At 42.4% G+C, this 17,473-nt stretch overlaps 1 protein-coding gene across 2 annotated transcripts in view; it reads left to right on the top strand.

Annotated features, from left to right (window-relative positions):
* GABBR2 (gamma-aminobutyric acid type B receptor subunit 2) overlaps nt 1–17,473 on the top strand; it is a 2,296,575-nt gene that overhangs the window by 1,671,125 nt on the left and 607,977 nt on the right. For both annotated transcript variants that reach the window (XM_069620609.1, XM_069620608.1), the window contains exon 13: nt 1,510–1,632. In XM_069620609.1, coding sequence (XP_069476710.1) covers nt 1,510–1,632 — 123 coding nt within the window. The remainder of the gene's footprint in view (nt 1–1,509; nt 1,633–17,473) is intronic.

The following is a 17,473-nucleotide window of genomic DNA, read 5'->3' as shown; positions in this document are numbered from 1 at the left end:
TGCCTGTATGCACGTATGTAAGTGTTTATGTAGTGTCACATAGCGGACTTTGGAGATCAAGAGGATGCCAAGTCCATTTAGTGCTTTCAAATATGTATTAATGATTATATATCTTGAAACACCTGTGTATAGGCGCATTATAATTGCCACATCATATCATCATATCATGTCCAGAGGGTTAACTAAATGGTACTGGGGAACTTCCCACACAAAAGGAAACGTAATCAGAACAATGAAGCAGTCAGGATGGACTTCTCCTTGTATATGTATTTCCTGCTGGCTGTGGGTGCCACATCCCTTGCCTGTGGCACTCGCGTCCTAATCCGCAGAGCTCCTGGGAAGTGGAGCCATCTTCCTCTGCTCTGGCAGTGTGGGCTCACAGGGTTCGCAAACCATCTTCTTTCCTTGTCTGCGATCCTGCACCCTGGATTACGACAGCCTCCCCCTCCCACCCCCGCAGCCTATATGTTCTGGCGGGCTAGGCCATGATCTTCCTCTCAGTTGGTCCGGCTCCCAGATCAGATGCCCTACTACCGCCTCACCTCTTCTGCTCCACATTCCTCTGATCTCACGGCTGGTTCCGTGTCAGGAGTAACCGGGTTTGAGGATATGGGAGATCCTTGCCGGTGAAGGCAGCTCAAGCCTGGAACAATCTGCCCAAAGAAATACAAGCAGAACCAAATCTCCAAAGTTTTAGGAAGCGATTGAAAACGATCCGATTTGAATAATTGGGATTATTTTTGAAACAGATCCCCTGCTTTTCCTTCTTTTCTGTCTTCTTCTGCACCCTGATGCCTGCGGGCTCCAGCCCATTATAAACGGATAAATAAATAATAATAATAAACAATAGGGCATTTCCATTCAATTTCAATGTAGGCAGATGAATGTTCCATTTCTCAGTTCAGGAAAATTCAATTAAAGGATCATTTTTTTGGACAGACCCTTCACAAATAATGGGTCCCTCGTTGATAGTGAGAAGCTTCCTTTTACTAAATGTCATGAACTTCCAATAGCTTTGCCTACATCGCATTTGTTTTAAAATGTATTGTCATTGACACATTGTCTAAATGTTCATAATATTATGTTCACTTTGATAAGTACTAGATTTATTCGTGGAAATTATGTATACTACTGTATTTTTTCATTATTATTGTCTTTAAATGTTCTGAAAGCATACCCTATATCATTAACTCCACCCCAATCCCTAACCCTCAAACTAATATTTTCATTGGGGAACTGTTACATTTTAAATTTGAAAAAGTTAGGCATGTGCTATTTGGACCTGCTAACTTTTGTTACTGGCACAATGTTTATTTTCATTTTGTCTTGATACCCTTTGTAATTTGTACTGTATTGCAGCATATTTGCACTCCTTTTTTTGACCTATTTGAAGACCTTAAGCTACGATGAACATGAGTTGATTGGAACTACTGTTGTTCAGTTGAAACATTTATTTTGAGTGACCTATATGAGCAAAGGTATCTTACAGATGTTCCCATGTTTCCACAGATCATTAAGGACCAGAAGCTGCTGGTGATAGTTGGGGGGATGCTTCTGATAGACCTCTGCATCTTAATCTGCTGGCAGGTTGTGGACCCGCTGAAGAGGACGGTGGAAGAGTACAACCTAGAGGTATGTTGTGGTCATTTCAGAGTCAATTCCAGGCATATCACCAACAAATGGCAATGCTTTTAGGCTCCGTTATTGTTTCAGAAGAATGTACGTACTTTCAAAGAACCGGCGAGAGGCGGGCGCGGGGAAGACGTAAACACGAGGGAATACTCTGCCCAGAGTTTATATGAGCTGCTGTTGCCATGAATAATAGATCATCAGGCTCCATTAGCACTGCAGATGATTTCTGTGAGAATGCACATACCCCAGCTGCAAAATTAAGTTTCCAGATGAGCAGCCGCAAGCTGCTGGGTTGCCGAGCGTCCGTGCAATCACCAGCATGTCCGGCAGCTGGTGGGTGTGAGCCAATTACAATGTTGCTTTGGATTTCCCTGTTACAGCATCACCTTCTCACACCCTACCTGCTTGGGAAGGAGTTGGAAAGTAGAAACAGGATTCCATGGCAACCCCGGACAATGGATACTTTACAGTACCTATATGTTTCTGCAATGGGCTACTGGTTACCCTCTGTATTTGGGCCCAGATCTCTGCCCACCCGTCTGCTTACCCGCACTGCCTCCTGGCAACCCTTGCACTTGGGTCTGTATCTGCAACCCTACAGTCCCCTTACCTGCACTTATCCGACACTCGTCTGCACTTAATTATTGCACTTGCAACCTGCGGACCGCACTAACTGTTGTTGCTATTTTTAACACTTGTTCAGCACTTTCCACTCCTCCCCTGCCCCTGGCACTTTCGCCCCTCCCTCTCCCCTGCACTTGTGCATTCTTAATGTTACTGGGCCTAGTAAGATCATTGTGTTTTATTGGTTTTTCCTCCCTTGTACCCATCCCTTGCCTCGTCGCGCACTGAAACACTTGTGTATGGGACTGATATAAATAACCTATCATATCATACCCAGATTTATTTAGGTGTTTTGTATTGAAATACAAACTAAGGCTAGCATCCTTTTCCTTTTTCAAGTTCACTACGGGTTCTGAATGAAAGCCCTTGCTGGGAACCAACCGGAAAGGCACAGAAAATAATAGCGTTTGATGTAAGTGAGATTCTAAGCATACAGTAGAAATGTCTGGAATAGATCTGACGCTCTGCGCCAATTCCCTTCCCAGTCGAAGTGTGTTAACCACAAACCTTTCGCGTGAGGTATGCCAGCATCACATGCTTTTCTTTTGCTGCCCATTTGTCTGAGTGTTCATGTCGAGTCGCCAGAGACTGTGCCTTAGTGCAATGGTGTGAATTAAACATCTCATGCAGTGTTGTAATCTAACTGGAATGCTTCCTCCCAAAGAGCCGGTTGAAAGACCGGAGAACCAGAAATAGTACAATGAAGTTGTACCAGGGAACCTCCACCAAAAAGTAATGCCGGGGAAGAAAAAGGTCATTAAAAAATGGAGCGTACACCAAGCAAGAAGTAACGCAAATGTATTGCATCCAAACAGCTGGAAAGCACGTTTCAGACAGTCTTGTGCAACTGAACTGAATGAAATGAGCTCTCAACGCCGCCAACTGCGGCTGAACCTTTTATACACGAATTGAAGAATTGCCATACATCATTTTTGTTACATTTATAGGGCAGGTCACCGAAGCTGACTGGTGGAACTACGTCACATATATGAATATGTACCTTGCGTAACCCTCATTGGATAAAACACTTCTTGCCAAAAAATCACATTTTTTTTTTTTTTTTTTTTTTAATAAAACTACAGTTCGATAATTAAATCGAACTTTTGTTATAATTGACCTTTCCCGCATCTCATCCGTCCTCTCCAGTGTTTAATCACAGTATGTTCTTTGTGCTGGTGCTAAGTTTGGATCACTGTTAATTAAGGATTTTCTTTTCCTTATCACAAGTTGTATTACAGAGAATCATGGTTAAATAGTCAATTATCCTGCATGATAGTTTAATATTATGGCCGGCGCTTACATATGACCACCAATCATTCATGTCATAGTTCTGAGGTTTGAAGCTAATTAGGTGTAGGGTCCGCTGTGTGATTGTGCCTGTGCAATCAAGTATCAAATGCTTGAGGGACTCTATTTCGCTCGCATCACAGAATCGACATTTGTTGTCTGCGGTGTCTTTCTTTTTTCGTATCCATAGCATTTCTCGATTGTTTAGGGCGTTCAGCCTGAATTTTAGAAACATGTTCCTGTGATATCGTGAAGGACAATTTAGTAGGTATTTTGGTGGCTTGTGTAGTTTTATTTCTCCAAGACCTAATGGAAGACCCGTTTTTAGTTTCCTGCGTTTTTCAATGTTATGCATCCAGTCCCATTCTTCTAATTTTTTTTTCGCCTGTTGTGGTCGATCGATTAGGTCAGATTGACTTATATTTGCGGAGTCCATTATGGCTTCAAGTTTTTTTTTCCAAATTTGGATTAGTATTGCTTGGGTGTCGTCATTTCTGATCTTGAAAATTTCGTATGCTGGTATTTTTTTACTGCAGTACATTTTCCTGATGGTGGAGAGGGATTTCCAAATCACTGTCATATACATCGAATTAAGTGCAAGTTCGTATCTCAGAGCCACTGTCGAGATGTAGTGAGGAAGCCTCAAGGCATATTTCCAGAAGATCCCTTCTAGTCTTTGCCATAAGCTAAAATCCAAGTTCCAACCAGCTTCAGCTCCAAATACGATGGTTGGAATGACCTTCTGTAAATAGAAAGTCAGTAATGGTGCAGTTGTGAATTTCCCGTATTCGTGGTTGATTTTTGCTCCTTGTAATCCAAATTTGAGAGTTCTACTAGTTATGTCATTGACCCAAGCTGTTTCACAGATGGAATTGTTGAACATCACGCCCAAGTATCTTATGGACGATACAATATTAAGTTTATCACTTGCAATTCGCCATATGAATTTTTTTCCTGCGTTTTTATTGGTATGACTGATGCTCATGATTTTTGTTTTGTCAGTATTGATCAGTAGCTCATTTGACTTCATATATTCATTGAGTCGTGTCAGAAGTCGCTGTAGGCCAATCTGTGTATAGTCGATTAGTACTATATCATCTGCATAGATGATATGTTTGATTTGGGTGTCCTTGATCCTTGGCGAGAAACAGGGTACTGAGTTTAACCATTTCGGTAGGTCGGCTATAAAGATCTTAAATAATTCTGCTGCCAGTGGGCAGCCTTGCTTGACGCCTTTATGAGTTGTTACTTGTTGGCTCAACTCGCCTTGTTGATTTAACCTAATCTGTATTGAGGTATTGGAATGGAGAGCTTTCAGGGGTTCTAGGATTGTTGGCGGACATTCCCACTTTCTTAGCTTTGACCAGAGTTTCTCACGGTTTATTGTGTCAAAAGCTTGCCTGAGATCTATAAAGGCAAAGAAGATTTGTCTCTTTGTGCGCAGAGCCTCAAGTTTTAACATGTTTAGCACAAGTAGGTTTACATCGACACCGGCCTCCTCTGTGAAACCTGTTTGTCGAACATCGTATATTTCTGCTTTGAGGGCCCATGAAGTAAGTTTCTTTCGAAGGAAGGAGCCATATACTTTCCCGATTGTGTCAAGTAGGGCGATTGGACGATAGTTCATCGGATCGTTCCTATCGCCTTTCTTATAGATAGGTACCACAATCGCCTTTAACCATGACTCCGGAATTTTCTTTTTTTCCGACACTATTCTAAACAGAGATTCCATGAACTTGGCCCAGTGTGTTTTATTTCCCTTCAACATGATATTTGAGATCTGGTCGGGGCCTGCTGCTCTTGAGTTTTTTAGCTTCTGTATTGTTGTTTCTATTTCGTCGCTTCGAGGTGTTACGTCCCATGGTAGATCTGAGACGTTTTCTTGCACTTGTGTGTCTTCGTTCGGGATTTTATATATTTCCCTGAAGTGCTCAACCCATTTGTTGCCATCAATCGGATTTGATATTGTCGGTGTTGCTTTTGTATTGCCTTTATTTAGGATTGTCCAAATATCGCGCGTGTTTTTTGTGATCAGCAGTTGAAGCATCAGCTCCGCGCGGTTTTGTTCTATTATTGCTGAGTGTGCTTTTAACCAATGTCGATATTCTTGTCGTCTTGTTTTTACTCTAATCGCGATATTATCTGGTGATAGCTTTAATTTCTTGATCCGCCGCAAATCTTTCCTCATGATTTTTTTTGCTTTTGCGATAACGTCGCTGTACAGATGTTTGTTTGAGTGCCCAATTACTTTAGAATTTATGAGTTTCGGCCGGCAATCCGTCAACAAGGGAGCATAGTTCACGATGTTTTCTTTATTTATGTCGGTGGTGAGTTTCCCGATTTGTAAATGGTTAAGCCTCAGGCGATTTCCCGCTGCGTTCGATGTAATTTGTACATCAAGTTTTTCAGGAACATCGCCCCAGTCGGTCTCTAGGGCTAGGCGGAGTAGATCGTGGTCGCTTTGAGGCATTGATATGATGTTGAGGGAATTCACTTGGCCAAAAAGATTTCTTGAGACCCAAATGTAGTCTAGTGTGTTTTGGCTATATGGTCCGTGCCATGTTGGGTTACATGGTTGGTCTCCTTTGGTTCTCCCATTGACCATGGTACAGTTTCTTATAGCAAGGGCCTCAAACCAGAGCTTTCCTCTCTGTTCAACCTTCTCGGGTTCCTTTAACGTATTTGTTTTTGTGATTTTGTCAAATTTGTACCAGCTACAATTTAAATCACCACATACTATGATGGTTAGGTTGTTATATTTCGTTGAGGCTTCATCTATTAGGGTTGTCACTGAGCCGATGAAGCTGTGTGGCGAAATCTTAGCAGGGTTCCAGTAACCATTTATTAGTAGTAGAAATTGTTTCGCCTGCGTTGTTGTGGCAGATATTTGTATCAAGGTGCTTTGAACAAAAGGGTTTGGGTTTCGGGATTCGAGCGGCGTCAGCCAGTTGTTGATCTTCAGTAGAGTGATTAAGCCAGAAAACGGCCGGCCGGTTGCATTTTTCCCGGCAGGATTTAGGAATGTAGTGAAGCCGTCACGAAATGGCCGCTCACGTATCCACGTTTCTTGTAGACATACGGCGAGGATGTTTTTCATAGGTACCTCGAAGTTGTTAAATAAATGAGTGAATCCTCGAGTGTTCCAGGATAGCACGATTTGATCCGTGCTCGTCTTCTTCAATCATTGTTAATCTTGACTTCCTTGTTGGGGTTGAATTTCGGACCTGGTTCTTCGAGGGGAACCACGTGGCTTGTTTCCATTATGTTTTGTGATGGGATATGCTAGGGATTTCCGCAGGTTTACACCTTGGTGGTCCAGTCCTACAATTTTTTCACGAACATTGTTCCCCAAGGTGTTTTGTTGTGATTCGTGTTCAGGTTCCAGCGTTAAATCGAAGCCAAAAATTAGAAGATCTTCTGTGGCTCGTAGAAGCATGTTTTTCACCGCCGAAGAGCCGATATGTAAAAGTACTTGGTCTGAAGTTAGCTCAGTTGGATACTCAACAATTTTTATGTCGTCTGACGATATTGTCCGTAGCACTGGAACGCATGCGAACAGTTTCATGACGTTTGCTCTGTTTAAGTTGATCTCGTTGTCGTCAGATTGGATATTTTGGAGTCGTAGTTTCCAACATCGGTTATTATGTGTTTGATTTTTGCTTAAATGTACTCTGGATGTGTAGCGAGTTTTGAAGTTTTTTTGATTAGACGTTAATTTTGGATTTAGCTTGGATACGTGTGGTGACGTTGGCCTCTCGGCTAGTCTAGTCATTTCTTTTTGTGGAGCCGGTCTGCTTGCTTTGTTGTTAATCAATGTTTTGTGTTGTTGCCACGTGCGAGATCTCGAAGTTTCTTTAGGTTGGAGTGTATTTGTTGGCTCATCTTGGCCATCGCATTCCGCTGAATATGTGGAGAGATCACATAGATCAATTGTCGAGGCATTCACAGAACTGTCGCTATATAGTTCTTCTGATTCGAGACGCCGGCGTTTTGTGGATTGTTTATTGGGCACACGGTTTTGACCATTATTTGGATCTTGGTTGGGCACATCATTTGACTTCTGCTTGGAAGTTCTTGTTGTGCGTTCAAACAATTGTGGTTTTGTGGGTGTTGTGAGGTTCCTTATGAATTTTTTCACATTTGGATGTTTTACCTTTGTTTGTCTTTTTTTGTTTTCTTGAAATAATGGATTGTTTCCTTGTCCTGCCGTTCTAGTAGATTTTTCTGTCCTGGAAATGGTTTTGGATGACCCAGTAAATATGTTAAATGAGTTCTTTGTGATATTGGGGGGCATTGTGAATGACGTGTTCTCGCAGTTATTTGTTGCCACTAATGGCATGTGGACCTCTGCTGTCATTGAGGATTTGCCGGCATCAATTTGCAAGAGGGTTTTTGCATTTGTAGTGGCATCACAGCTTTGCTGAAGATTTTCTTCCGATGACTTTGCATCATTTTTCTCAGGACAATATGAATGCGACGTTGCTTGAGACTCGGGTTTTTTGCTGGGCGCTGGTGGCGGTTGATTGTCATGAAGGATCAGCGCCAGTGGTCGAGGACTCTCGGTTGTTGGGGACGCGGTTGCCAGACTAGTACCTTGGTCTTTTGATCTCTTATGATTGCTTTGTGGAGGGGCCTTTTTTGGCAAATTATCTCGCTTCAGAACATAATCATGGTTTTGGATTTGCTTGTCCGCCTTTTCCGAGTGGTGGCGCATCCATTTGACAGCCTCCAGCAGACCTTCCATTAAGGTATCGTTTTGGCAGTGATGTCTTGCAGCCAGATCACATAGCCGTTCCTGCCAACGAGTAGATATGTCTGCCTGTAATTCAAGTTGTTTTTGTATGGAGCTTGTAAAAGATTCAAGTTTATCCATTTTATTTGTTAAATTTGTAAGCATCGCTCCTTGGTCGCTTATTGTCCCGTTCAGTGATTCGTAGAGTTTAGTGAAAGGTAGTAAGACAATTGATGAAGCAGCTACTACATTAGTGTGTAATTGAGTTAAAGTGTCGGCAGATAAGATCACTTGTTGCTCCAAAGGAGTGGTGCCATTGGATGTTTGATGTGAAAGTTCCATGTCACATTCATCATCTTGAAGTGAAGAGTTTAGTGCCTTTTCAATAATTATTTGATTTGAATTGTTTGAGTTTTTGATGCACGGAGTGCTAACGTTTGTAGGTGTTGACATTGAATCATCGAAAGCTGACTGGTTTAGTTTTAATTTTAATTCGATGATTCTTTGAAGGCGGCGAGCTCTTGCAATGGAACTTGCGTCCCTGCATGCGGGCTTCAGTGTTGGACTGGATCGCCTTTGTTCTGGACCTGTCGAAGAGCTGCTTTCTTTGTCCAGATTGTTTTCCCCTAAATCTTCGGGGGCTTGGCATGCATAAGCACTTTGATTTTCGCTATCCTTTCTCTGAGTGGTTTTTAGTGTCTCCATGTTTCTGTAGATTGGATTTCCTGCGAGATTACTTCGCATCGCAGGCAGGTTGTGCTCATTATTCGGTTTTTGGGCTTCCTTATGTATTTTTCCCGCTCGTTCTTTATTAGCATCCAGTATTATGTTCTTTTTGTTTTTTGTACTTGGTTTGGTTCCAGTTGTGTCTTGTGGCATTGCTTTTGGAAGCAAGGACTCTATTGTGAATGCGTGTCTTTTCGTCAAAGACGAATTTATGGAATCAGCAGGGACGTTTTTGCTTTGTTTGTTTGTAGGTTGATTTTCATTTTCGTCAGAGATGTCTTCAGGCATTGCTCTTTCCTCTTGCTCATGGGCTCTATTAACGGGAGTTTCTTGGTCCGTGTTCGGCATATTGATAGCATTAATTAGCTCAGCGTCGGAGACCTCGCTTCCCAAAAGAAGGTAGTTAGAGTTGCCAGACGGCTTACCAGGATCACCACTTGTCTTCGTAGGCTCTTTTATTTGTATATTAGGTTGATTAAATAAATCAGGCAACACTCGCTGGCTGGAGTGGTTGGATGCCGAGGGTCGTGTTATTGCCAGAGTTGTCGCGGTTTCAAGAGGAAGTGTGCTTGTATCATTTCCAATTGCGATTACTTCAGTTGTCAGTTGCTCTTGCAGGTTTGAAGTGTTGTTGTTTGGACGGTGATCGTGGGAATGGCTGTCTGTACAGTTATTTAAGTCCAGATTTGCTATCGGTAAGACCTTTGACATATGTGTAGTGTTTAGATCGATAGTCGCTGTGTCTCGCAGATGAGCTTTGGAAGGCCAGGGTACGCTTTTACTTACTTTGCCACTACCATCTACAGAGGCTTTTAAGGCAGTCCAAGGATTTGCCATTTTGCGGTAGTTTAGTGTTTTTCTCCGAGTCTGGGGGCCTTCGATGGTTCGCGTCATGTGCTTAGGAAATTTAAATTTCCTTGTGTTTTTTCCTCTCCTCTCTCTCTTAAGCGGTTGTGCCTGGGTACTTACGGTCGGCGAACGGCAGAAAAGCAGCAAACAGCCAACAGCAGAAGTCTCTGCAATCGCCCTTTACGCGGCCGGGCTTCACGCCGCGAGGGTCGCTGGGATGTTATTTTGTATCCTGACTTCCTGGAGTGGGCGGGGCCAATAGGTGGGCGGGGCTTTCCACCCGCTTCGTCGCTTCGTCGCGGCTGTTCACACACTCGCACACTGTCAACCTCTCCGATTGCGAGGGATGCGAGGGGAAGCACGCCGTGAAGGTAAGTTGAATTTGCTTGCACAGATGGCAAGTAACAGGAATTAGCGTTTCTATAACGCAGCACAGCCAACAGCAGAAGTCTCTGCAATCGCCCTTTACGCGGCCGGGCTTCACCAATCACATTACCACCCCATGTGACATCACAAACCTTCCCAGCCTGCCACACAATTACGTGATTGTGCTGATCCAAAAAAAATACCCTTTTGCCGTTGGTTAGTATTGCCCAATATACAAATGGATAAACTGCTGCTTACTGATTGGACGGTTCCATGTCATTTCATCACAGGATGTTTTTTCGCTGGGTTTTTTACTGTGATTTTTCTTAATGAAAAAAGCATCCTTTTTTTAACATTATTTTTGGGGGGTTCCCCGCAATCCCTATCATTTTCTTTAATTTGTATTTATTCCCAAACATCCACACCCCATATATATAACTTTCTACCCCCCCTAAAAAATTAGATGTTTTCTTTCATAAAAAATTCACAGTAAAAAACCCTGTGAAAAAACATCCCGTGATGAAAGGACGCCTTACAGATTGGACATGGCATTTTGAGATGGCAAGGGGCCAGACATTCACAGCGAGTCTGACCAAGGATGTTCCCCTGCAGGCATCAGTGAGGACACTTTACAATATTGCCTAGGGACTAGGGACTCTCCGCTGATTGGCTCCCTGTCGCTCCCCCCATAACTCTTACCCCAGTGCTTTGGCTCCCCAGCTGCTTTCTCACACCTTGCTGCCAAATGTAGTCTGAAAAAAACACAGTGGCTGGATTATAATTAAATGTATTTGATACCTATTCCTCTGCCAATTCTTCTTGTGCGCCCAGGTGCCTAGCTCATTGGCCCCGAAAGTATCTCTTAGAGCGACTTTGATGGGACTGCATTCTCCTGAGAAACTTCAGCCTGGCAACATTTCTGCGGACTGTTTCTGCTGAATGTTCAAAATATACATACTGCTGTCACCAAAAGCCTGCAGCTCTTTTAATATGAGCTGTCTGCGAAAATGCTTTCCTAACATTGGCCTACATGAAAATGGCTTCCATACTGTTCATATATTGCTCAAAAGCCCCCCTACCATGTTACCCCCTAAGGCACCTTCCACCCTAACCCGGTGCCCGCGCTGTACGAACAACCTCATTGCTGCAACAAATCACCCACCCTTTATTGCGTCCCCCTGTGGGACTTCTCACACTGCGCCTGCTCCTTTGTCTTTCTGTGCATGCAGCACAGTTTACAATGACGTCCCTACTCTCGATGTCAACCACCATGTCAGTCTCTACGTCACCACGTTACCTGTACAACTAATATGTGCGCCCCCCCCCTCCTTGGCAGCGTTGAATCTGGACCCTTACAGCAAAGTGACTGAAGTGTTGAGCACTTGGAACCATGCATTTCTGATGAATAAGGCACAACGGAAGGTAAAAAAGAGAACAGTATTGATCCAAAATTTGTTTTTGAGAAATAGTAGACACTGCGTGGGGCTACCCCCATCTCAACCTCCTTCATACCACTAGAGAATGTAGCTGTTAAAAACAGAACACAATGGACACAGAGTTATCCTGCATCATAACAAGCCCTGAAGAAGCCAGATGGTGAAACATGTGTACGCATGAAACAGAAGGCAGAGGATAAAACTCTGGATTTTACAATGAGCATAACTTCAAATGTTGGAAAGAGCCCCATAAACAACAATCCCTCACTTTCTCTGTGAGCCATATCAGAATATATTTGATCTTTATAGAACCCTCTTCTAAACAACAGATTGAACAGAATTGTAGTCTAAAACAAACATTTTATTTATTTATTTGGTTATTTATTTATTTATTTATTGTGCTCTACTCATAATAGACCTTTTACATATTAAAATACAAATTAAGAATGTGTAAGATTATAGAAAAAAGAACATGTTCAGTAACGGAAATACTTAAAATAACAATACTAAATATCAACCCTAAAATCAACCAGATTCATACACATGTGCCCAGTTGCATACATTAATTACATTTACAGCCGTATGGTCCATCACCTAGCACAGTGTACATTTTATGTAGCAAATCAATAAGAACAAATGGTTCATGAAATATGACTGCCTTGCATAATTCTGTGCCAAAATACCTCAAATGCTATGTTTTAAGAGCTAAGCACAGAACGCCTTAAAACTGTCCAACTTTATTGGAGCAGTGGCTGGACAATCCATCATGAGATGCTTTAGGTTCTCAGTCTGACCTTCAGTTTAACTGAGACGATATGTGCAAAGTTCTTTATTCAAGTTATGGCGTGGACCCATTATTTTGAATGTAGGAAACACATTTAAATGAAAACGCAAATATAAGTATCTGTACCTACTACAAAATTGTTTTTGTAAGTACTGAAAAATGAAACCTTGTTTACATGTCAATTTCTATACTTAACCAAGTATGCATACCTTATAGTAGAAGTAATGCCAGTCTAGAAACGTTTCCTTTTGGAAATATCAGGTGGTGTATAGCTGCATCACTGGATACACCTAATTCCATTATGGAGTTCTTACAGTTCCCCATGAAAGTAGCAACAGTTGGGAACGGTTTTTGGCATCGATCAGGTTAAGATCAGCAGACAGTGTGATGGGCTATGACTGTTTGATCTTAGCATACAGTGTCAATTTCTTCCACGTGACTGTGGCATTGAAGGAAATCAAACCTAATTCCAATCTGATCTGCGCCATTGGAAAAGTGCTAGAGAACTTCAATTGGGTTTTCCACATCAAAACATTGACCCCCCTTCCATTTATAATATAAGAAATCTCTAGGCTGCAAATTACACTAGACATTGCTTTCATATTATGAAAATGTATTACAGGTAGAAGCTAATATTCACCACATTTTAGATTAAATATTTTAATTTGCACCACAAGTGGGATTAACTTCAACCTTACTCTACGTCTCAAATGTAATTCAATTTCCCCAGAATAAAATGGCAAACAGGAAGATTGGTCGACCTCCTCCAGCCAAGTGCCTAATATTTCCCTACTAAAATGTTTAATGCTCTTTTTCATAGTAAAGTAGATAATTTTAGATCTTTTAGCATTTATTATAAAATGGTTCTCTGTCACATAACTTCCCATCATGTACAGGTTGTGTTGAAGGCCAATAGGCGTAGGGTCAAATAGAACAATGTCCTCAGCATTGGCTAACCGGACTATGTGCAAATGACCTAACCTAGGAGGAAAGTTCCAAGTAGAAATCAGGGGTTCCTGCAAATCTGAGATGTAGAGGCTGAAGAAGCTGCAAGCCAATATGCATCCTTGCAGTAAACCTCTGTGAGTGGGTGGCTCTAATGTGAGCAACCCAGCTGTGTTTAATCTAACCTGGACAGTTGCATCAGAATGAAACATGATAATGAGTTTGAGTGAGCACTCTGAGGTACCCCCAACACTCCAGATCTTGCCAAAGACTCTTGTCATGGTAAATATACGAGGAAATCTCCTCGCTTTACAGCTTTTTTGGGTTTGCAGGAGTCAATTTGTTTTTTTCAAAACAGTTCTATCTGTATGTACACTTTATAAAACGTGGCCGAAGATGGTGTTTCAAATTTCAAAAAACTGCATTGTAGTTGTCTTCTTAAAAAGATCCTCTAATTAAACGTATAGGGCAGGCACATTTGTTCAGTGATTCTAACATAGAATTCATGTATTTTATAATGTGTAAAGCGCTCACAAACCTGCAGGCATCGAGGCACTGTTGCTTAAATCAAGTTACATGTTACATAGTGGCAATTGGCCGTAGGCGACGTAGATAGGTTTGCAGTCTGAGTATACATAGCATAAAGGGGGCTACAGTCCGAGTATGCAGGGATCGGGTGTCCAAGGGTAAAAGATAGCATACTTAGGTAATTGGTGTAGCTGATTCAGGCAAGCAACCATGTTTTCAGGGCTCACCGGAACGTGCAGTAAGATTCCTCATCCCTGAGAGCAAGAAGGAGGTGTTCCACTGTGTTGCCGCAATGATTGGAAAGCTAGCCCCTCCCACGTTAGTTCATTTGAACTTAGGTTGCGCTAGTCTGTGGTTGTAGGGTGTTCGGGTGGGTTTGGCCGATTAAGTCTTGGCAATTTTGTTGACTAAGTAGGGTGGGGCCACTTTCGAGACGTATCTGTGCGTGATCGTGACGGTTTTAAAGGGGATTCTCTCTCGAATAGTGAGCCAGTGCACTGCTTTGCGCACCACTCAGATGTGTTCCGGTTTCGGACTATTCAAAGCTGCACGCAATGCGTTGTTTTGGATGGTCTGAGGTTTTGAATATTGTGTACAGATGTGCCAGCAAAGAGCCATTACAGTAGTCCAGTCTAGCGCCGATCATTGCGTGTGCGATATTTAGGAATCAGCCCGTGTAGAGGAAGGGGGTAAGATGACAACCTTTCAAAACCTACACGGGTCTCATCTTAAAAATGGTGCTGCATGGACAAATAATTTGTTTCACAGCTTGTGCTCAGGTGGACCTGAAACTGTCTGTGGTAGCTGATCAAAATGGTCCACTGAAGGGGTCCTTGCTGTATTTTCCTGACAGCAAAAGCTGTGCATTGCGCCACCATGTTTGTCTTTATTCTCTCAACAACACCACTAGGTAGAAGTGGATATCGACCATATTTTTGATCTAGCATCTTCTTTTGTACCACTTCTGGGAATAATTTGAAATACTCTACGTCTTAAGGGTAATTCAATTTTTCCAGAGTAAAACAGTAAGCCCAAACTTGTTAGTTCACTGACCTCCTCCACTCCAGAGACAAATGATATGATATGATATTATAGGTTATTTATAATGCACTTAATACCTAGAGGTTTCTAAGCGCGGACCCGGGGATCAAACCACTGTGACGTCTTGCTTCCAAGGAGGGCACGTTGCCGCTGTGCTATCCTCCCGAGACAATATTTCCTAACTAAACTTTTTGATTTTTCATAGTAAAGGTGACTATTTTAGATCACATGGCATCAATCGTAAGATGGATCCCTTTTACATAGCTCCCAAGTGTGTATAGGCTGAGTTGAAGGCCAAAAGGGGATTAGGAAGCATTTAATTTCGATTATAAAAAGCATGCAAAAAAGAGCCCTAAATACTGGCAATAAAACAAAAATGATTTTACGGCCAACTAATAAAAAAGATGTTATATCAGGAAAATGATGAGCGTACTGCAGAAGCGTATCAAAATGCTATTAAAAAACACCCCTCAAAATTGGTGGTTTTGTGCTGTACATTCATTGTAAAAAAAAAATGCACAGAAAAGAGAAAAATGCAAATCAGTCACCGAGTCAAAAAACAGTCACAAGACCACATACCAACAAAGCCTTAATTGACACCTCAGAAACCTCCAACTTTATGTACAATATAACTTCTGCTATCTGATGTAATGTGATACAACTGTCTTGCATAGCGCAACGTCTGCCATTTTTGGTGGCTTCTTGGCCCTCGGCGGTGTGACAGCGCAAGGGAGCGTGGTGAGTTAAGAGCAGAAGGATAGCTGTGGTGTGAATTCTGAGGTGCTGAGGAGTGCATTTTCAGAAGTGCCCGTTTTCTATGTGCCTGTGAGAATATAGGTGGGTTAGACGTGGGTTTTGCTTTTCTATATAGGATCTAGCTCTAATGTCCTGTTTTATAAACACCATTTTCTCCCTACAAACATTGGGTGGGCAAGGCAGTGCAAAGTGACCGGATTAAAAAAAAACAGAACAGATGCGAGGGGTTGGTCTGTTCCGGGTCCTACATGAGCAGCAGTGCCGCTGCTGAGCATGTCTTAGTTGGTTGGGGTACGGAGCGCAAGGTGGAAGAGTGAGCAAGATGGTGACGATCAAATTGGTTAGTGGAAGGGGAGGTTGGTTATTTAAGCCCATATCTGGGCTGGTTGGTTCCTTGGGATCCTCCAAATGTTCAAAGGGTCCCAGATTGCACTAGTTATCCAAGTGGTTGCAGTCAATAGCTGTGTCTGATTATCCATTGGCACTGGAGCACTGTTGGGTGTCCAGATGGTTAGTCGGTAATTGGAATTCATGATTGTTTCCCCTAACTGGTACGAGTACCTGGTGTTTTGGTCTAAGTGAGGCAATTTAAGTCATCAGGTCACTAACGCGTGACCTGTTGGTGTGATGTCCAGGTAAGGGTGTTATTTCAGGTGTACGTTGGTGACTCTTATCGCCACGCTTGCTGAATAAGCAGTGTCGCATCTTCCATGCTGGTTTATTCTGCTTTATAGCTGAGGTTCAAGTGGGATTTCCAGTTCATGCCACCATCAAAGCGTTCAAGTTGGGGGTATCCTGCTCTTAACGTAGTGGTGTGTATCGACCATAGAATTGAGTAAGGAGAGGAAAGTTTTCCGACCTGTGCCATGCTAGAATTTGATATTTTTTTGGAAGAGCTCACTGGTCAGTGTGCTCTAGAGTGTCTTAAGCCAGTATCATCAGCTGGGAGATATTTTCACCACAGAGCCTCAGAACACTGATCGAATACATGTATGCGTCACCAGGTGTTATGTTCCTAACACTACATGAGAGTATTGATGGAAGAGGGATGGTTGCCTTGGGCAGTGTTCTGAGGTGATGGACAGGATGGCCTGCAGTTTATTCAGGTATTCGTCTGTAGGAGGCAATGCTGGTTGGCTGGTGTGGAATGGAGTTTTAAACAAGATATAAAGAAAACCTGTCCATCATTTTTACCTTTGCACCTTATGCAGTTGCACCTGGACATGCTTCTTTAGCATTTGTATCTTGTGTCATTAAAGTGTATCACTGAGTTGAATAATAGTAGCAAGAATTAGTTAAACAGCCACAGAATACAATATGCTATAGGAAACCCTATGTAGGTTACATGTGATTACATCGAATGAGAAAACAAAGAATCCATTTTTAACAAACAAAAAACATCTAAAAACAAAATAAAGATTTTTGTCATTATTTTGGGGGTGGTCCCCCTCCAACCTCCTTTTTTTCAAATACTTTTCCCCCATCCCAAAAACGACTATTCGCATTCCTAAACACATATGTATATTTTTTTGAAATGCGTTCATTTTTTGTTAGATGTTTTGGGTTTGTTCAAAATTCCATTTGTTGTTTTCTATTCAATATTAGTACCCCGGCGAGAGACAATCAGAATGCAACAAGCATTCTGATTGGCTCTCGCCAGGTCCCTACCCGGCCGGGAATCCCTCTGTCGGGATTCCACGGCCTTTGTCCCCGGCGGGGGGCGTGGCAGCCCCTCAGCCAATGAGGAGGTTCGAAGCAGGGCCATCC

The sequence above is a fragment of the Ambystoma mexicanum genome, chromosome 5q (genome assembly GCF_040938575.1).
Source record: "Ambystoma mexicanum isolate Mex_15411 chromosome 5q, UKY_AmexF1_1, whole genome shotgun sequence".
Taxonomy (NCBI): domain Eukaryota; kingdom Metazoa; phylum Chordata; class Amphibia; order Caudata; family Ambystomatidae; genus Ambystoma; species Ambystoma mexicanum.
This window is presented reverse-complemented; position numbering and strand designations above follow the sequence as displayed.